The 13,222-nt window shown below is 46.6% G+C and overlaps 1 protein-coding gene across 1 annotated transcript; it reads left to right on the top strand.

Moving 5' to 3' along the window:
* The first annotated feature begins 251 nt into the window (after positions 1-251).
* Positions 252-1,298, top strand: LOC109238233 (chlorophyll a-b binding protein 21, chloroplastic-like). The gene has a single exon (XM_019404661.1). It carries the CDS (start codon positions 407-409, stop codon positions 1,202-1,204), a length of 798 nt encoding a protein of 265 aa, XP_019260206.1. The 5' UTR covers positions 252-406; the 3' UTR covers positions 1,205-1,298.
* Positions 1,299-13,222: the final 11,924 nt, after the last annotated feature.

The following is a 13,222-nucleotide window of genomic DNA, read 5'->3' as shown; positions in this document are numbered from 1 at the left end:
AATTGAATGAGCTATAGCAGTGGTATCTTTTACCCTGCTACTAGATAAAATCTAGAGAATTTAATTAAGTGGCCAATGGATAATGATAGGAGATATCGTATTGTAAGCTCAACAAATCACCGAATAGAGTGCAATGTAGCAGCCACACATGGGATCGAGGACAACATTGGATTGAGCCCCCCAGTAAAAATATTGGAAAATTGATGGTTTACAGATTGCCAAGCGCGCAGGAACTGCTGTCCATATGAAATCTTGAAGCCCAACGAGATCATTGATATAGATATCACTAGATAAGGACTCTTTCTCTCTTACTTCCTATATATAGTGAAGCTAGAATAACTTCAGCTCATCACAACTAACTTTGACATCTCAAACTAGCAACCTCTCACTTTCCTCTTGATAAACCATGGCAGCTGCTACAATGGCTCTTTCTTCCCCGTCTTTTGCTGGACAGGCAGTGAAACTCTCCCCATCCGCCTCAGAAATTACTGGAAATGGAAGGGTATCAATGAGAAAGACTGTCGCCAAACCCGTCGCATCTAGCAGCCCATGGTACGGTCCAGACCGTGTTAAGTACTTGGGCCCATTCTCCGGTGAGTCCCCAAGCTACTTGACCGGTGAATTCCCTGGTGACTACGGGTGGGATACTGCTGGACTTTCAGCAGACCCAGAAACTTTTGCCAAGAACAGGGAACTCGAGGTGATCCACTGCAGATGGGCTATGCTTGGTGCTCTTGGATGTGTCTTCCCCGAGCTCTTGGCCCGTAATGGCGTCAAGTTTGGTGAGTCTGTATGGTTCAAGGCTGGATCACAAATCTTTAGCGAGGGTGGACTTGACTACTTGGGCAACCCAAGCTTGATCCACGCACAGAGCATCTTGGCCATCTGGGCTTGCCAGGTTATCTTGATGGGAGCTGTTGAGGGATACCGTGTAGCCGGTGGACCTCTTGGTGAGGTTGTCGACCCACTCTACCCTGGTGGTAGCTTTGATCCATTGGGCCTTGCTGATGATCCAGAGGCATTCGCTGAGCTCAAGGTGAAGGAGATCAAGAATGGTAGACTTGCTATGTTCTCTATGTTTGGATTCTTTGTTCAGGCCATTGTTACCGGAAAGGGCCCATTGGAGAACCTTGCTGATCACCTTGCAGACCCCGTTAACAACAACGCCTGGTCCTACGCCACAAACTTTGTCCCCGGAAAATGAAAATCTTAAACATTCTCAAATTTGATTGTTTGATGGCCTTGTAAAGTTGTTTTGTGTTACTCGACATTAGAATGAATTTTTGTTTATTTACCAATGATTGTGTAGTTCTGAGTTCCATTTTCCAAAGTCATGAATCAGACACGACCACTTCCATACCAAAGAGAGGGAAAAAAAGACCGAGGAAACATTTGGGATGTGGTAACTATAAAACTGTTAAAAACTTAAACATAAATTTGTAGACCAGAGAAGCTTAAGGAATTTAAACTAATTCTCCTTAAAGTCTATACAGAATCGCTGGTACGTAAAGCAGGTTGATTATGTACACCGTCTATGTTCTTTCATAAGCAGTACGAGCAAAGTAGTATATATATATACTAACAATATTTCAGCTGTACGCCTGTAAACAGACATAATACACACAATAGAAACAGATTATTTGCAACCTTATAAAATAGACTTAATTGCTCAATTTTGCAGATGTTTATGCCAATGCTCCGAAAAATCTAGCCCGATTTAGTTTTTTCAATATTAAGTATGGTATTGGATTAATAGTGCAATCAGTGGCGAAGCCACATGGTAATAAGGGTGGTCAACTGACCACCCCTTATCGATGTTTGACCAAAAAGTTTAAAGCCCTTTCAGTTAAACCAATTTAATAAATAAACAAGGGGTGAATCCAAGTTAAAAGTAATAAACTCCAGATCCGAAATTAAACAACTTGGACGGTATGGACCGTATTTGGGTCGGCAAATGCCGAACTAGTATTCAATGACTAGTAATAAATATGAGGATGAAAATATGCAATAAATGTAATAAATGACATTAAATGCAATAAGAAAAAATTTTGTCACCCAAGTGTTGGATGAGATGGATGATTCCTTCCTCTGACCACAACGTGTGACAATAGACAATGGAAGTGAACTATGTGTTCTTGAAACTTGTGAACTAAAGAAGAATATTATGTGACAGAATCAAATAAGAGAGACAGGACAAGCTTTTTGTATATTCTTGATAGTCAACTCTTTACAAGATGTTCTTTTTTAAAGGTTCCGAATCCCCTTTTTCGGGGTCTGTTGTGCCATCGTATATTTTTAGGTATGGTGGCATTTTGAAGGTTTTGGGTATGGCATGTGGGGCTGCCTCCTCGCTGTATGGCTGCTCCACGAACCAGCCCACATCCGGTTTTGGCAGGAGTTTCGGGGCGTCTGGTATCTTATCAACTCTTTCTTGGTGCTCTATCATTTGGTCGCGGAGCGCTTTATTCTCATTCTCCATTTCTTCCATTTTCTTCAGAACAACTACTAGGGCGTCATTACCTGCATCAACATTGGTGTGAGGGTTACCTGTTGGGGGAGGTGCGTGTTGCTCGCTGATGGTTATTGGGGTGCCGAATCGTGCGATGTTTCTACTCGCCCCTTGAGCGGGTTTGTCGAGTATACTGCTTAGGGTGCTTGTCAGCCACGCCTCTAATAACTTTTTTCCTGCGGGCGGCGCTTCTTCCGTCGTGGACGTGGAGGCTCCCTTCTCATGTGAAGCGGTTACACTCCCATGAGGAGGAGGTGAATCACTTTGCCTGGGTGAGACGCTCGGCGTCACGTTCTCCTTGTCTTTCCTGTCCACCTCGTTGATGGTGCTTAGGAGATTGGTAGTTACACCCATCACTGCTTTCAGTCTTTCCTCTTATTTTTCTGCCGTCGTTAGCCTGTGCAAACAAGAAAAAAGGGAGAATTTGTTTTTTTTTTTCGATCTAGAAGAAACTAAACTTTTTAACTAGGAACTCCCACAGATGGCGCCAAATTGTTTGACCAAAAATTTTAAGCTCTTTCAGTTAAACCAATTTAATATATAAACAAGGGGTGAATCAAAGTTAAAAGTAATAAACTCCATATCCAAAATTAAACAACTTGGACGGTATGGACCGTGTTTGGGTCGACAAATGCCGAACTAGTACGCAATGACTAGTAATAAATATGAGGATGAAAATATGCAATAAATGTAATAAATGAAATTAAATGTAACAAGAAGGAATTTTGTCACCCAAGTGTTGGATGAGATGGATGATTCCTTCCTTTGACCACAATGTGTGATAGCAGACAATGGAAGTGAACTATGTGTTCTTGGATCTTGTGAACTAAAGAAGAATAATATGTGACAGAATCAAATAAGAGAGACATGACAAGCTTTTTGTATATTCTTGATAGTCAACTCTTTACAAGATGTTCTTTTTTAAAGGTTCCGAATCTCCTTTTGTTTCCTCTCTCTTCCTATATATAAGGGATCTCCCTAGGAAACCCTAAAAAAAGTACAATGTGGGAGAATCTTCAATAGCATATTCCTATTCACAATTATAGGAATATTCTAACAACTGCAGCCGTTTGATCTCTGCTCGACCTCTGCACTGGTCTTCCCCTTTGAGCGACTCCTCGCCATTGGATAGTGCTTGGTTTCGACCTCGGCCTTAGCTTGTCCGTCTGCAATCGCTAAACTAGACCCAATTTTGGCCCATACAGTTAGTCCCTCCGCTTATTGAGGTCGTCCTTGATGACCGGATTTTGTCTGTGCCTAATCACGAGATATTCTGCCGTGGCGAGTGACCTAATTTGGTCGACGTCACGTTGATGATGGGTCGACTCAAAGGTTGCGGTTGGCGTGGCTAACATAGGATGACATCATGACCACGTGCGTCATCATTACGCATCTTTCCGATGCAATGCATCATTTTCGGTGCCTCTGTTGCTTTGATCTTAGTGTCAATGACAGTTTCTTGCCTCGATCTGGGCGCCATAATACCTTATAAATAGGGGAATGGAGATTCAAAAATGAGACTTTTCGAACTTCATACTCCTTTTGCACTTTGCTTGTTCTTCTGCTTCTTCTCCAACCCTTACTTCCGATTTACTTTAGTTTTTCAGTTTTAGCTTTCCCGTTGATCGAGCACTTTCCCGTCGATACCCCGTTCCGGTTCTACGGTATACATATTTCTTGTATAAATGACAAACTTCCCTCATATTTCTGATATAGTTTCTGGTGCCACCCCTTTATCGGTGGCTATGCCTTCCGGTAGTGGCGAACCCACGGTTGCGGAAGATGAAAGTTTTCCTACTGTAGAGGAGATAGTTCCTCGGAACCCGTTGGTCAGAAATGACTTTCAGAAGGAACCTGCTCCTGCTCGTGAGCGGGTTCTATCAGTCATGGGGTCGAAGCAAATATCTGATATGCGGTCTAAATTTCGTATTCCTGCTCACGTCGATATCGTTCTGGCAGGGGACGACTCAATACATTCACCGACCTGGGTATTGCGCTTTCTACCAATACCCGTTCTTGGTGGGTTACTCTCTTCCTCTTCCCCCGCTCACTGAGGAATTCTGCCGTTTTTTTGGCGTCTACCCGGCACAGCTTTCCCCTTACCTATATAAAGCCTTTTTGATGCTGGCAAAGTTTGCAGAGTTGGTCGGTTGTGAGGTCTCCATTCGTCATCTGCTGCATCTCTTCTCGCCTAGTTTCTACAAGGGGACGCTAATTAATCTCCGCGCCGTGGGACTAAGGGATTGGTGACAGGGATGGATGACAAGGCGAACCTCCGGTTCTGGTGCAATTACTTCTTCGTCAGGACCAAGCACGTAGTGGCGGACCCGGCCGGGTTCCCTGAGCAGTGGAACTTCAATCGTAAGGGCCTTTTACCGTTCGTCAAATATTTTGTTCATCCCTCCTCTTTTTGTTTCTGACTTTGTCATGTCTTTCTACTTTCAACTGGTAAGCGTCCACCTCCCTTGGTTCCTGATATCGAAGACAGGGTGACTCGCGTCTTACCTCATACTATGGGGATTCACGACTGGATGTCTTTTAACAAGCGGTTCGGTCCCAAGCCTTTGACTAGTGAGTCTGATTCCCATTTCTACGACCCTTTCACTTTCATTATAGCTTACCACGGTCTTGTCGTAATTTTTTGTTAAATACGATTTTCTTTTTGCACCAGGTCGTCGAGCTTCTAAGAAGGCGAAGGCTCTGGTGCCCGCATTCCGCCAGGCAGTTGCTTCAGCTGGAATGCAATTCGTACTGGCTGAGTCTGCACGGGAGGGTCAAACCCTAGATCCGCCATTGGGTGGTTCCGCCCGACAGGCAGCCATCACGTCGGCTGAAACCTCTGATTACCGTGTCATGTACCTGGTCGACGAGTCGTCTCCTGACGAGGGGGGGGCGGTATCAAGGAAAAGGCGGAAAGTGGAAAGGCCCTTTGGTTTGGACGCAGAGGCGACACCCTTACTGGGCATCGAGGCTGCTGCCAGCCAGCTGTCGTTATGGAGGAAAGACCATTAAAGGTTGAAGGGACCTTCGACAGAGGGAACCTGCATGAGTAGCTGAGGCCGGCCCATCATTGGCGGACGGAAGAGATAAAACCATCCTCGTAGAAGATGATGGGTCGGGCTTCGATATCGACCCTGAGGAGGTGCGGGCTTTTGAGGAGAGATTTACCCAAGTGGAGATAAGGACGGAGGGGCCTGATCGGCACATAGTCATCCCGTGGATTACGACCTCTTGGCCAATTCAGAACAGGTGGTGCCGGCCTTCGCTCCTCTGTGTGTGGATTCTGAGAACAGGACGCTGCAGACGCTGAGGGATGCAGAGCTATCGTTGGGTATATCTGGCATCGCCTTGCGAGTAAGTTTACTTTTCCCATGTTAGGTTATTTTATTTTATATGTGTATTTTATTTCCTATGACATGTCTTCTTTTGCATGCCTGACCCTTATTATGGAGATTGAGCATGATCGGCGAGAGGAGCATAGGACGACCCTCTTCAAGAAGATGATATACAAGTATAGAGAGTACCGTTTCTAAGCGCCAAACGCTAGTCGAATTACATAGCAAGGACAGACAGTTCCAGACGCTTCGCGACAGGCTCAAGCACAAGGACGAGGAGCTGAAGGAGAAGGATGAGGAGCTTATGAGGGCCATCGGCAGCTGCAGTGTGCTCGAGGGGGCCTGAGAGCTAAGGAGGATGAGTTCGAGGTGAGCAAGGGGTGATGGCTGAAAACACTGACCTTCAAGCGCAGGTGGTATCTTTAAGGTTCAAGCTTGAGCAGGGCGAAGCAAGGGCCGTCAACCTGAGGGGTGAGTTGAGAACGAGGGTCGAAGAGTTGGACCGAGCGGAGAAAGCAAGAATGACTGCTGTGGCGGAGGTGGCAACCCTAGGGGGCGCCCTTCATGTTTGTAGGTCCGAGCGAGCTACTGAGGCGGAATCTTCGGTGCTCAAGGAGGCGAGATTGGAGGAGAGGATTGGTAGTTTGGAGGCGGAGCTGTCTCAGCTGAATGAGCAGGTTGTCGCCCTGAGGGCCAAGAAGGCGCCGGTGCAGGCCCAGCTGTCCACTTCTCATACTTCTGCCGCTCCCGGTGTGTCATGGGAGTTGTATGAAATGTGGGTTCATGCTGAGGCCCAACTTGACATATACAGGTCTCTGAAGGCGGCTGGGAAGATTTTCACGGCGGAATTTGAGGATGTTCGTGCCAAGGCGCGTGCAGCTCGTGATGCCTGTGGTTATTATCCCGGTACACCCGGAGGAGATGATGATGAAGACGCCTTAGATGGGCTTGCCTCCGACCTTGGTATGACGAAGAGTATGTTGGTGACGTTGGTGGTGGGGGGGATGATGCGGCGTGAAGTCTTTGTACTTGGTTTTTGCTTTTTTGTGTTTTGCTATTTTTGTGGGGGCGTCTTTCCAGCCCTTTGTAAAAATGTATTGGAATGGAATGATTGAAATGAAACAGTTGTCTTTTGTTGTGTATTTCTTAACTCTTCTTTCTCTTTTTTTGTGAGTTCTTTTGCAAGAAAGTCCCTGACTTTCTGTTCAGTTCGAACGAAGTCGAATGTATCTTGATTCGAACGAGTTCGAATGTAAGTTAATTCGAGCGAGGTCGAATGTAGAACGATTCGAACAAGGTCGAATGTAAGATAATTCGAGCGAGGTCGAATGTCAGTTAATTCGAGCGAGGTCGAATGTAGAACGATTCGAACAAGGTCGAATGTAAGTTAATTCGAGCGAGGTCGACTGTAGAACGATTCGAACAAGGCCGAATGTATATTGATTCGAACGAGGTCAAATGTAAGTTAATTCGAGCGAGGTCGAATGTAGAATGATTCAAACGAGGTCGAATGTATGTTAATTCGAGCAAGGTCGATAGAGAACGATTCGAACGAGGTCGAATGTAGAACGATTCAAACGAGGTCGAATGTAGAACAATTCGAACGAGGTCGAATGTATATTGATTCGATCGAGGTCGAATGTATTTTGCCTTTGCGTTGGCGTGATGTGCAAATTTGGTGGAGGCATAAGAAATACTGCCTTGTTTATTCATTGGAGAATATTACATTTCTTTTTGGTCCGTACATATATTCGAGGAGTTCCAGTCTATCTAGTCCCTTCATCGTCGGCCTAGAGAAGTAGTCGATGGGCGGGGCGATGAACTAAATACCTAAACTCCGAGACGCCCCCTTTGTCGCCTCATTAAAAACCTCCTCGAGAAAACCCAATTGGGACAAAACTCGATGAGGAAAAAGAGTACGACTTCGAGGACGTTCATCTTCAGAAGTTGAAGTATTTGAGGTGCGCGACGTTCCAATTGTTTGGTAGTAATTTTCCCTCCATTGTTTCTAGTTGGAATGTCCCTTTGTTGTTGTTTCCGTAATTTTGTATGGTCCGTCCCAATTGGTTCCTAGTTGCCTTCTCGTGGGTCTTTGATCGTTTGTGTTTTGGCTTTGAGTACATAATCCCCTACCTTGAGTGGTTTGACTTTGGCTTTTTTGTTGTAGTACCGTTCTGCTTGTTGTTTTTGAGCTATCATTCTTGCGTTGGCCATGTCTCTGCATTCATCTGTTTCATCGAGGTCTTGCTTTCTGCTTTCATTGTTAATTGGTCCGCTCTCGTTGGAGTATCTCAAACTTGGCTCCCCGACTTCGACTGGTATCACTGCGTCAGTCTCGTAGACTAGTGAATATGGCGTTTCTCCCGTGCTTGTTTTTGGCATGGTGCGGTATGCCCATAGCACTTCCAGTAGCATTTCCGGCCATAGTCCCTTGGCGTCTTCAAGCTTCTTCTACATGATGTTCAGTATTGTTTTGTTGGAGGACTCCGCCTGACCGTTGCCTGCGGGATGATATGGCGTGGAGAGTATTCGCTTGATGTGCCATTTCTCAAAGAATTTGGCGGTCTTTTTTCCGGTGAATTGGGGTCCGTTGTCACAATTGATTTCTTTGGGGATGCCGAAGCGGCATATGATGTTCCTCCATATGAATGTGATAACTTTCTGTTCGCGTATTTGGGCGAATGCACCTGCTTCTACCCACTTGAAAAAATAGTCAGTTAAAACCAAAAGAAACTTATATTACCTCGTCTTGCTGGAAGGGGTCTGACGATGTCCAACCCCCATTTGATTAGTGGCCAAGGCGATGTGACGGAGTGGAGGTGCTCGCCCGCTTAGTGGATCATTGGAGCGTATTTTTGGCATTGCTCACACTTTCTAACGAAGTTGGCGGCTTCCTTCTTCATGGTGGGCCAGTAATACTGCCCGTATGAGGCATCTAACGAGGGCTCGATTATCGGTATGTGTTCCATAGTGGCCTTCGTGTACTTCTTCGAGAACACGCCTATTTTGGTTTGGTCCTAGGCACTTTATCAAAGGACCGCCAAATGTTCTTTTGTCTAGCGTGTGGTTGATGATGTTGTATCGGTCTGCCTACATTCAAAGCTTCTTGGCTTCTTTTTTGTCGGGTGGGAGCACTCCGTCCTGTAAATATGACATAATACGGTTGAGCCAGTCCCAAGTCAAGTTTATAGTGTGTACCTCAATTTGGTTTATCGACAAACGGAGGAGGGTGACCACGTTTTCTTTTCCGCTTATGTTCTTGGTGGCTGCTGCTAATTTGGCAAGGTCGTCTGCTTCGATGATTTGTGCTCGGGGTATCTGGTCGAGTTGTCACTCATCAAACTCGGGCAGTAGCTTATGAATTTCTACTTGATATTTTTGTAGCCTTTGTTCTTTTATTTGGAAAGTCCCTGTGACTTGGTTGACGACGAGTTGTGAGTCACATCGGAGGATGACTCACCGCGCTCCATACTTGAGAGCTAGTTTCAATCCTACAATTACGGCCTCATACTCGGCCTCATTGTTAGTCATGTCGGGACACCGTATGGACTGGAGAATGACTTCGCCCCTTGGGACCTCGAGCATGAGTCCCAGTCCAGATCCTATCGCGTTGGAGGCACCATCGGTGTACATGACCCATAGGTCGGGTAACTTGGGAGAGGTATGGGCGGCTTCCTGCTTGGCCTCAGATGATATTTTGGCGCTAAAGTCGGCGACAAAGTCGGCAAGTACTTGCGACTTTATCGCTGTTCGTGCTGATATGTTATATCGTGCTCGCTTAATTTGATGGCCCGTTTGTCCAATCTACCCGATAGCTTGGGTTTATGTAAGATGCTTCTTAGGGGGAAGGTCGTGACCACCGAGATAGGGTGGCATTGGAAATAGGGTCTCAACTTTCGTGAAGCTACGACTAATGCCAGGGCTAGTTTTTCGAGGTGGGGGTACCTCCTTTCGGCGTCGACCAGGGTTTTACTAATATAATAGATTAGAGATTGCTTACCTTTGTTTTCACGGGCCAAGACTGCGCTTACTACAATGTTAGATACGGCTAGTTAGATTAAGAGACGTTCGCCTGGTTCTGCCTTGGCGAGTAATGGGGGTGTGGACAAGTATGCCTTTAGTTATCTTAGGGCGTTGACGCATTCGGAATTCCACCGGAGTCCATTGTCCTTTTTGAGAACGTTGAAGAATTTGTGGCATCTGTCAGAGGATCGTGAGATGAACCCTGACAGGGCGGCTATACGGCCGGTCAACTTCTGCACTTGTTTCTTGTTGGTCAAAGTTTTAGGTATTCCCTCTATAGCCTTGATTTGGTCAGGATTGACCTCGAACCTCTCTGCAACACCAAAAAGCTGAGGAACTTTCTCGAGGTCACGCCGAATGTGAACTTTTTGGGGTTCAGCTTCATGCCGTATCGTCTGAGTATGTCGAAGGCTTCCCTTAGGTGGTAGATGTGGTCCTCTTTTCTTCTTGATTTGACTAACATGTCGTCAATATAGACTTCCATCGTTTTGTCGAGTTGCTCTTTGAACATCTTGGTGACCAGCCTTTAATAGGTCGCCCCTGTATTTTTCAACCCGAACGGCATGACTCTGTAGCAGTACGTCCCTTGGTGGGTGATGAAGGTGGTTTTTTCTTGGTCCTCCTTCTCCATGAGGATTTGGTTGTAGCCTGAGTAGGCGTCCAAGAAGCTTAACAGCTCGTGTCCTGCTATTGCGTCGATGAGTTGATCGATGTGAGGCAACAGGAAGGAGTCTTTCGGGAAGGCTTTGTTTAAGTCCGTGAAGTCTACGCACATGCGCCATTTCACGTTTTTCTTTTTCAACATGACCACGTTAGCTACCCATTGGGGGTATTTTGACTCTCGAATGGACCCGTTGGCGAGCAATTTTTCTACCTCTTCCTGGACGGCCTCGTTGATTGCAGCATTAAACTTTCTTCTGATTTGTTGTACTGGCGGGTAGAGTGGAATGACATTCAGCTTGTGTGTTGCAATGTATTTCGGGATACCTGGCATATCTATATGGGAGAAAGCAAACAGATCGGCGTTGTTAGTTAAAAATTTAAGGAATTTACTTGGTTCTGTGAGTTTGTGGCCGATGTAGGCTTTTTTGATGTGGTCGCTTTCGTCTAGCTGGACGGGATCGAAGTCTTCCGCTGTTGACCTTGTGGCTTACATGACGTCGGGGTCTCTGATGGCGTCTGTTTGTTCGTCGGACTCGGGCCCCGACTTCGGTAATTGCTATGCTCTTGAGCCCTCCTCTCGTAATTGTTAGGTGTATGTGCAATCTTGGGCGATGCGGCAGCATCTGAATATCCCTCACGGGGTAGGGAACTTGATGACCTGGTATAAATTGGACGGGATGGCCCTCATGGCGTGTATCCAGGGTCGCCCTATAATGGCGTTTTAGGTTGTGTCTTGGTACATACATGGAACGTGGTTCCCAAGGTGATGCCCCCGGCCAGAATGGGCAATGTTATCTCTCCCGAGGTTCGTTCAACCACATTGTTAAAACCTGTTAGCGTTATGCAGCGTGGTACTATCTTATCCTCGAGTCTCATTTGTGTGAGAATTCTGGGGTGGATAATACACGTGTCGCTCCCGTCGTCTACCATGATTCTTTTTACATCAGTATCTGAAATTCGTAAAGTAATGACAAGAGCGTCAAAATGAGGAAAGGTCAATCTGTGGGTATCTGACTTATCGAAGATGATACTGTCTTCGACGTCATCATATTGTTCATGGGTGACTGACCGCTTCAATTTGTGTGTGGTGGTGAACTTCACATGGCTGATTGTTGCTTCATCGCCCCCGCCGATGATCATTTGGATGGTGTGGGCGGGGGAGGGTGGCTTTGGGGGGCCTTGATGTGGTTCTTGTCCGCGGGCGAAATTAGCTCTCCCTCGGTCGCTCATCAGCTCTTTTAAATGTCCTTGGTGGAGCATATTCACTACTTTCTTGTCGTAGGGCTATGCAGCCCTCGGTCTTGTGGCCCCGTTCCTGATGGAACTCGCAGAGGGAATTTGACTTTCTGGAATTTGGGTCTGACTTCATCTTTTGTGGCCATTTCACCTTGGGACCGAGCTTCTCTAGGGCGTAAACTATTTCTGAAGGAGAGACACAAAAATTGTGAGCAGATAATAGTGGAGGCATACCACTTTCGTTTCGGTGAGTTCCCGTTTGCGGCCGGACGCCCCTTCGGCTTGGCGGGGAGACAGTGGGATGGTCGCTCTATTGTATGGCACCCGATTGAGGCGTGTGCCTGCGTGATCTCTTCGGCTGTCATTCCGACGATCTTTCCTTGATTGTATTTGGACTGTCGTTAGCCGTTGGGTCGGACCATTGAGGTCATCTTCATCTGCCCTCACCTCGGCACAGTAAGCATTGTGAATTTCTTCCCAAGTGGTGGGAGGCTATTTCATGAGTCTGCTTAATAATTTTTTGATCTCCCTTGACCCGTTCCTGCTTAACCCGTTTTGAAAGGCCGCTACCTCCATCCCTTCTGATACATTTGGCAGGCTCATTCTTACTCTGTTGAACTGGGCGAATATGTCATTCACTCTGGCTTCTACTTTCTTGGCCCTGGCATGGGCCGTAGCAAACTTGTCAGCCATTTCCTCGAATGTCATTATGGAGTGTGCAGGTAGTTGTGAGTACCATGTTAAGGCTCCTCCTGTTATGGTTTCACCAAACTTCTTCAGCAGCACCGACGGTACCTGTTCTTTCGAGATGTCGTTTCCTTTTACCGCTGTGACGTAATGAATGATATGGTCTTCGGGGTCTGTTGTGCCGTCCTATATTTTTAGGTATGGTGGCATTTTGAAGGTTTTGGGTATGGCATGTGGGGCTGCCTCCTCGTTGTATGGCTGCTCCACGAACCGGCCGACATCCTGTTTTGGCAGGAGTTTCGGGGCGCCTGGTACCATATCAACTCTTTCTTGGTGCTCTCTCATTTGGTCGCGGAGCGCTTTATTTTTATTCTCCATTTCTTCCATTTTCTTCAGAACAGCTACGAGGGCGTCGTTACCTGCATCAACATTGGTGTGAGGGTTACCTATTGGGGAGGTGCGTGTTGCTCGCTGATGGTTATTGGGGTGCCGACTCGTGCAGCGTTCCTACTCGCCCCTTGAGCGAGTTTGTCGAGTATACTGCTTAGGGTGCTTGTCAGCCACGCCTCCAATAACGTTTTTGCTGCGGGCGACGTTTCTTCCGTCGTGGACGTGGAGGCTCCCTTCTCATGTGAAGCGGTTACACTCCCATGAGGAGGAGGTGAATCACTTTGCCTGGGTGAGACGCTCGGCGTCACGTTCTCCTCGTCTTTCCTGTCCACCTCGTTGATGGTGCTTAAGAGATTGGTAGTGACACCCATCATTGCTT

Source organism: Nicotiana attenuata, unplaced genomic scaffold, assembly GCF_001879085.1.
Source record: "Nicotiana attenuata strain UT unplaced genomic scaffold, NIATTr2, whole genome shotgun sequence".
Lineage (NCBI taxonomy): Eukaryota > Viridiplantae > Streptophyta > Magnoliopsida > Solanales > Solanaceae > Nicotiana > Nicotiana attenuata.
This window is presented reverse-complemented; position numbering and strand designations above follow the sequence as displayed.